The sequence below is a fragment of the Agrilus planipennis genome, unplaced genomic scaffold (genome assembly GCF_000699045.2).
Source record: "Agrilus planipennis isolate EAB-ADULT unplaced genomic scaffold, Apla_2.0 scaffold85, whole genome shotgun sequence".
In the NCBI taxonomy this organism is placed as follows: domain Eukaryota; kingdom Metazoa; phylum Arthropoda; class Insecta; order Coleoptera; family Buprestidae; genus Agrilus; species Agrilus planipennis.
This window is the reverse complement of record NW_020438910.1, coordinates 865,430-874,034: the sequence shown is the minus strand read 5'-3', so window position 1 is coordinate 874,034 and position 8,605 is coordinate 865,430. Positions and strand designations below refer to the sequence as shown.

Sequence of the window (8,605 nt, the reverse complement as noted above, 5' to 3'; positions counted from 1 at the left end):
AAATAGAGTTTCCTATTTCGTTATATCGACATATCTTCGATATTTAAACTTCGTTTGCGCTGATTTTCGTAACCAGTTTCCCAAAAAACCGCTGCATACGAAATTTCATGTCATTTTAAGATAACACCTTTTAGAAAGTCCCTCCTGAAAAAAACATAAAGTTGTTTAAATATTTGACCGCCACCCTGAAAAAAACTATATAATTTAAAAGCAACGGTCAGGAATCTAAATTGAATTTATTTTGAATACATTAAATACATTGTAGTTGCTTTTTTGTGCAATGTACATTGGATTTTGGATTAATTTTTTAATGTAGATGCGTGACATTCCATTTCATCAACAAGTTAGATTTGAAATCACTGATGCACAATCGAATAGCTGTCATTAAGTGATCATCAGTTAAAGAACTCCTCAATTGCGATTTGATGTTTTACATTTGAGAAAACGTTGCTCCACATAGATAAGTAGAGCCAAAAAATGTAAATATATTTATTGTCACCGATCTCAATCATGCAGGTAATAAATTCCAAAAATGCTTTTTCAGAATTGTATCTAATTGTATTGTTATTAACTCTAGATGCGAAGAAGTCAATTGAAAAGTATAAGTTAAATTTGATGAAATATCGTCATCAAATTCTTCGAAAGGAAATGAAATAAATTCAAAAATCAGTTGAAGATTATTGATAATTGCAAATCGTCTATCAAACTCTTGATTTAAAATTTTTGGTACACATTTTGGATTAAAAGATTTGAAATTAACCTAGTAAGTTATTTAAAATGTCTACGATCGACTGTCCAACTGTTCGCGATGGATCGATCGACCGTTTTCCACCCCTGCTCTATATAATGTAAAATGAGATAGAATGAACGCACAACCTGTTTGACGGCCATCAGATAACAAGTTGAATCATGCACCAATCTTTTTTATGTCATTTCTAACCCTTTGGAAAGTAGACATTCTACCAAAGTACTTAATAAAAATCTTCTACATAAAATTATCATATTAACCTGGACGCCCCACATCTTAGCCACTCGGAACAAGGTCATGGGTGCATTCATCACACTCAAGCCTTTCTTCTCCATCTATCAGCATACAAAAATCCGTGCGTTTGACGCAATGATCAGGAGCATTTACACCTATGCCATTCCCGTCTGGGGTTGAGCCCTTCCCCACTGCCTGAAACTTCTGCAAGGCAACTACATGCGGATCCTTCGTTCCGCACTAAACTACTCCTAGTTCATCAGAAACACTCAAATTCTAAAAGAAACCGGTTTATCTTCTCTTCCTGAGGCTGCAATCTCATTCGCGGCAAATCTCCAGCCTCAGTGTCAAACTCCACCATTTCGACACTCTCCAACTTCGCCCCGAAACCAAATGACCTGTCACCTTCTACAATGAGCCACTCACTTTCGCTCACTTTTAGCTTCGCTTTTTAGCGCGAGTGTCCACCCATCACCTCAGAGGTGGACCACATACTTCAAAGGTTTCTATCCCCTAATACTCCACCCAAACTCAACCTTTTTCCCAACTCAATCCTTTTCCCTATACCAATCTTTCTATTTCCTTGCCGGGGATGAGCAACCTTCAGGTTTATCTTCCTACTCGAGGAGGGGTTTTAATCGGTAAAAATCCGACACACCTCCCCTCAGGATATGTCTTTTGAGTATTCCCCTGTTCGAGAATAATCTAAACAAACAAAAAGCCAGGTTCATACATCCCCTTCTGGCGACGAGTTCCCCGCTAAAGTACAACGTACAAAATGCCATTGTGCAGCCACAGTTGAAATATATTCTGCATCTATGTTAGAATCAAAGTCTGCCAACGTAGGTATGTCTGGAGCATGGCGTTGTACGGGTACAAAACGATGACGGTGGGTGCGGAGGAAAAGGTTAGAAGAATTCGAAATGTGGTGTTACAGGCGAATGATAAGGATACTGTAGATAGAAAAGGTTAGAAATGAGGAAGTATTAGAAAGAGTAGGAGAACAGAGCGCTATGGAGGTAAATAAGAAGTAGGCGAGACAGGTTCGTAAGACACCTTCTCAAGCATGAAGGGCTAGTTAGAGATATCAGAAGCAAAAACGGAACTAAAAGAAGCAGAGGTAGACCAAGCTTAGATTACTGTTCAAAGATAGTCAAAGATGAGGAAAATTTCAGTTTTAGGGAAATGCGAAGATTAGCTCAGGATAGGAAACAATGCAGGTGCGTGTCAAATCAGCCTTAGGAGTGACGACCTTACGATAACAATAATGAATAGTGTATCACCAACAAAGTTACCAAGACTAAAAATGTTCATTTTATTTTATTGATGATTTTGACTGAAGTGGATATGTCATCAATAACATTATTCTTGTCTGGTATGTAACACATGATAACATTAAATCTTATATTCTTTAGTGTTGTATTCTTTTAGTAATTCTATTTTTTGGTTGCGAAGCAAATCATCGATAACGCCCTTTACACGAATAATTTTAATTTGTTCATTCATGAAGATCTGGACTTCGTGAATGCGAATTTTAGGTTTGAATTTTTGAACCTTGGTATCATTATTTAGCGTTTGAGACAGGTCGATACTCTGATATTTTAAATCGTTATTTACTTAGATTGTCAGTCAATGGATGCTGTACTCTTCTGTGTATCATTCTCATTACCGAATTCTTACATGCCTTGCACCATTAAGCATACCACTTTTCCTGCTTCATAATTGCAATCTTATCTTCAGATGCATTTATTTCTGTATAGTTTAGTAACTCTAGAGACTTTAATGCATAGTTGTCGTGAAATATTCCTTGGCAAATGAAAGGAAATACAATGTTACACAATTTAGACGACATTATTAAAATACAACACTTCAGATAAGTATACCACAAACGATATAACCGTCAGGCAACACAGTTCACTCTTAACTCTGAAACTAATTACTTAAAGCAATTCGCCTCTAAACTGAAGAATCTTTATGCGATAAACAATAAAACGAAATGATACGAAAAAATTAACATCGTTATCATTTAGCATTTCCTTTTCAAAAAGAGTAAATGGTTTCATACCTGCTTCTTTACCTCCTTTTACACAAATCCCAAAACCATGGGTACCGTCTGGAGGATCTCTAATCATCGTAACGGTTCGAGTAACTAATTCATGAACGTTAGAAGGGGGACGATAGTGTATGGTAGATGCGGGACTACTAGCTGGACTTCGTCTGATAGGCCGTTCAGAATTTAATTTTGAATTCGATTGACTGTGAGTCCCAAACATTCGCAGCACTTGTTCAGGAGAGATCGGGCGTTTCTTGTTGCTCGAAGTATTACGATCGAAAGCTGGATTCGAACCCAAGTATGTTCCTGCAAAAATTAAAAAAAATCATTTAAAACCAGTAACAACGTCAACAATTTCATTATTTGGAAGTCATACATTGACTGAATAATTTTTGACTTGATTCAGCAATAACAATTTATGAATACTGATCAATTGACTTACAATTATATCTACAGGTGAGACAAGATGTACTTTTGACACTACAAATATGGTTTAACACGTAAATGAGTTCTCCAAAACGTCTGTGGAACAAAAAATGGATTTTTTGAACGATACGGATTTATTGAAATCAAGAAAAACACTAAAATGAAAATCCTTGATACGTATTATTTCTCAAGAAATAGAGTTTCCGGGATGCAATTCATTTAGCCGACAATTAGATCTCAGTAAACAGGGTGTTTCTGAAATAAGTAGCAAGCTTACAAGAAGCAATAGAACACCATAAAACAAAAACATTAAATAAATGTTTTCGAGAAAAACCTATTTGAAAGTTTACGTATCTGCATTTTGGAGATACAATTGTTGTACAGTGTTTGAATCCACATTTTCGTTGTTTTTCCAAAGTTTTTTATTTGTTCGCATAACATGCTGTCTACTCTCGCGGCTTTCCTTTTTTTGCCATTTTGATTGCCTTCCTAACTTCGTCATAGGTAATCTGTGTGGGGATTATCCTTCCTCTCGATTTAACTCTGTTGTCAGTTTTCCCATTGATGGTTTGCTATGACGCTCGGCATTTCACCTCTCTGAGTACGTTTACCATTATTTCTTCAGGAGAAGTCACACCCTCCCACTGTCTTTTCTGAAGTTGAGGGTTTCAAGGAGATTCTGCCAGTTAATTCTCCTATCTTTTGCGGTCTCTTCCGCGATATCAAAGCCTATTTCTATTGTGTTATTGTCGAACTTATTGGTGTAGTCTTGATATTTCGAATCAAGCTCCTTCTTCATACCCGGGATGTATACCTTTCGTGCCCCTCGTGAGATTTAAATTCCTGAGATCTCCTTAACCACTGCCACAAAAATATCATATTCCTCCAGTTCCGAAGGGACGCGACTTACTCTGTTGTCAAGCGCTTCCCTGAACCCCTTCCAGTCAGATTTTTTGAAGTTACAACGAAACCTTTCCTCCATCTACAACTGTTGAAGGAAACCGGTAGCTTTGAGTCATGCATCAGGTTTAGGTCGTTTCTTTCCGCTCAGTCCTCCACCGTTGCCGTTTGGATCAGTTTCCCTTCTTATGAAGCAGTTTTCCAGTTCGATGATGAGCACTTCGATGTCCGTCCCATTTATCTGCGTTGCACTAAAAAGCTGAATATTCTGAGCGACCAGGATTGCGCTGCTGTTTCCCATAGGGTCTTTCGACTACTACCTTCATTCCAGCTATTTTGCGTCCGCGGAGTTATTTAGTTAATTTTTATTTTATTGGTCGATTAAACATTATTATGTGTAGTAACGTAGTAGTGTGACCAGTCCGCCCCGGGTCGGATACGAACTCGTCAAAACTAGTGCGGGGTAGATATAAACAAATAAGAAGCAAATAAACTTTCAAATGGACAGTAATCGTCAATAGTGGTAGGATGTTTTATACATACTTACTTAGAAATACATGCTAACAAGGAAAGCACATTATACCTTAACAATTCATTTTAAATAATATTAAATTGTATGTCAAGTCAAGGAGACCAAGTGTTTATAACCACACTTGCTGTAAGCCCATGTACTACCTTTGGTAGCACATGATAAAGTACCTGTTGTCTGAATTTAGTCATTTACCTATAACAGATCACGAGCGTAGAGTAATAGCTTGTTTGTATATCGATGGCGTCACGACAAAAACGCGTAAGCGCCAAAAAATGAAAAACAAGGTTTTAATGTCAATTTAAGTAAATTAACTCAGCTAATCATCTAATATAACGCCTGCAAGCGACAAAAATTTCCTTCGTCAGTAAATTGAGCTAAAATTTTTGTAAGCGACAATTTCATTCTAAGAAAAATCGAGGTAAACAGCATTAAGCACCACTCTTTCATACAGAGAGGTTAGCCTTACGCTCATTGTCGAGACGTCGAAAAATTTTAAAAAAGTAAGTTTCATTACAATTTTTCTTTATTAATTATTGTTATAGCAAGCTGTCGATATTAGTTTTAATTTTAAGATAGTTTTAGATACTAAGAAAAACGCATACATTTGTTTTTGTCGCTTACGCCTTTTCAGTTTTACATTTTAGGGTGGCGTAAGTACCATTTTGCTATGACACTTCATGCAATTTTTAATTTTATTTTTTGTTAACGACTCTGTAGTAAATTTGAATATTAATACGCAATTTCATTGTNTCCTCTGTACAATTCTAGTTAAGATTTTTGACGCATGGGAAGTTAAGCTAATTGTTCGAAATTTCTCGCACCTATCCGCGCCCCTTTTCTTAGGTAATGTTACTACTACGTTCCGTTTATAATCCTCTGGGACTATCCCCGTTTCGTAAATGTGACTAAATAACTTGAACATACGATATGGAAGGAAGTCAAATAATTGAGGATGAAAAGAGCAGTAGAGATATAAAATAATAACAGTTATTTAGGATTTTACTTTTTTGATACTTTAAGCTTATTTTAACACTCCTTAAATGGTGTAAATATTAAACAAATAAACTAAACGATGTAAAACTTACAATATTCTATAGTAGTAGTAGACAGCATCGGCTTGATCGTTATTATCCTACGTTAAATATTCCTCTTTCAATAGATTCAGGAAAATTAAACTGCGAAGTGCGAAGCTCGTTTCATGTACTTAGGAAAAAAGTTTAAGAATCGATTCAATTAACAAAACGGTAGATAGCGAATTCAACAGAACCAAGCAGTAATCAGATAATTAATTAGTTTGAAATTAAACAACACAACTTTTCTTCATCAGACTAGATTTGAGCACTGTGTGTAGCTCTGTAAAGGGGGTAGAGAGGTCTGATAAAAGGCTTTTCTGACCTGTATGAGGGGGAAGTTGATAGCTGAACTAGTGGATTCTTTATTGTTAAAAAAAATGAATATTTTGATAGATCAAAGAAGAAAATGTAGAAATTTATCGTGAAATATTTTCACTAAAAAAATGTCCATCAACAACTTCTACAGTTCAAGACACTATTGTTTGTAAATATTAATTGATTTCTCTTCTACTTAACCAACTTCAGTTACTTCTTCACGGATGCTATTTACTGCCTGAAATTTCAGGAAATTCATGTTAATTATCAGCTTATGACAGTCGTTTTCCTTCTCACTACCCTCCATGCTGCAATAGTATGCATGTGTTGCTAATGAGAAAGGTACTTAAGCCCATAATATCGGAAGAGACGTTGACATCGCCTTATCTGAGGTTGCCCCTGGATTATTTAGATTAACAAGGTGATCCCTACCTTGAAGCCCCCTTGAGCGATTGATTAGAATACGCACAATTAACGCGCGGCGCTAGAAACCACTGCTACCAGTTTTATCTAGGAGATGAGCCATACCGCCCAGAACCCTGTGCTACAACTGGGACCTATATAATCCCGACTAAATTAAGCAGGCTAAAAAGAACTTAAAAAAAAAATTGAGTTTCATTTCCACCAACCACTAATGCTGGTGGGCGCGCAGTCCCTCCGGACTACGTCGGAAGGTAGTGCGGAAGACCATCTTCAGTCTCCTTTCAAGAATCGTGGGAATGTGTAGGTGGTGGTTCTGGTGAGAAAGATGAGACGTATGAAATGAAGACATAAGAGAACGAAAAATTATTCGTGGAATATTACTGCCCCAGCATTTACCTACGTGATCCAAGGAAACCACAGAAAAACCTGGCCCAAGGCAGACGAACCCGGAATCGAACCGGCGTCTTTCCAAATGCTAAGCTATGGTCTAAACCTCTAAGTAATGCCGCTCGGTCATCTCTTAGCAGGCTAGGTACTCTAACAGATATACGCGAGTCACCCGTCGAGGAGCATCTCCTCTCCCCCAGCATACCGAGTGTAACCACAGCCATTAGAAGTCCCACCTCAGATAACCGAGCATACAGAAAAATTTCCCATATGAGACTCGCGAGCCTCCTGTAGGAACCAGTATCTAATTCGGAGGTTCGCGAGTCTCATATGTCCCCCTCCAAGTCGGATTACTTGCACTCCCGCACTGATAGACCTCTCGTGTTCATGGGATGGCCACCATCCCCAGAATCTTTACACTTATTTTGCCCCTTAATGAATCTTTACTAAAGCAAGCTAAAGAGAGCTTTCCACTCTATCCTTTGGCTTTTGAAATGTAACAGCCAGAGGTTTTTTGTTAACCAACTAATTTTGCAGACGTTGCATTAGCTTCCCATTGTACGATAGCGTGAATTACTAGTCTAAGTTGCTCCATACTTCACTTTTCTGTCGTTATTAGCTGCAAATTAGTTGTGTGATTTACAATTTTTTACTTCATCCTCCGTGATTGTTATTTATAAATCAAGTGTACCTGTCATAGACTAAAAGTACTTATATCCCTTTTTCTATTCAGGAAACGTCTCACACTCCGTCTGGAGTGTTCGGTTTTAAAACAGTGCTGCAATATGCATTAGGCACAAGTAGGAGTTTTGAATTGCTGCCAACGCAACTAGCAGCAACAGATGGAAAGTACTTTTATGGACTGTTTTTCGTTTTCTCAAACTGGAAAACTGCTCGAGACCCTTTATATTATAACCAGAACACGTCAAGCAACAACACGCTATCGCAATCCCCATAAAATCTCTTTGTATAAGGTACGTTATAAGCATCCGCAAAAACTTGACAATGGAATTAAAAAAGTTCTTAAATGATACGTGACCAAATACGTTAATTCACCATTGAAGTATTCCTTTATTTAAAATTGTTTTCAATTTTGGATCCTTAAAGAACATATTTCCTTCACATATATATGCTTTATAAAATTTAACATTGCATGTGTATGAAGGGTGTGTTACGAAATATAACCCAGCATACTGACCAGTGCTGATGACGTAATGAATCGACGCCATACTGTTGATTCGTTCCGAAATATACTGGCCAGTGCATTGATGTCAAATTGACGCCATATTGACAATAGTGTTTGTGCTCGTTTACAATAATTTTGCTCTAAAAGTTATTAAAGTTTCTTACAATAAAAAATCCTCAAAGTCTGATGCACACACGCCCGTTTGATATTCTACTACATCACATTTGTCTCACCAGTACAATATGGTGGCACACCAGTACAATATGGCGTCGATTTATGACGTCATCAGCACTGGCCAGTATGTTGGGTTATATTTCGGAACACACCC

The 8,605-nt window shown here is 37.3% G+C and overlaps 1 protein-coding gene across 1 annotated transcript in view; it reads right to left on the bottom strand.

Moving 5' to 3' along the window:
- Positions 1 to 8,605, bottom strand: part of LOC108733858 — a 217,665-nt gene that overhangs the window by 168,379 nt on the left and 40,681 nt on the right. The window contains exon 4 of the mRNA XM_025973485.1: positions 3,048 to 3,341. Within this exon, the coding sequence (XP_025829270.1) occupies positions 3,048 to 3,341 (294 nt within the window). The remainder of the gene's footprint in view (positions 1 to 3,047; positions 3,342 to 8,605) is intronic.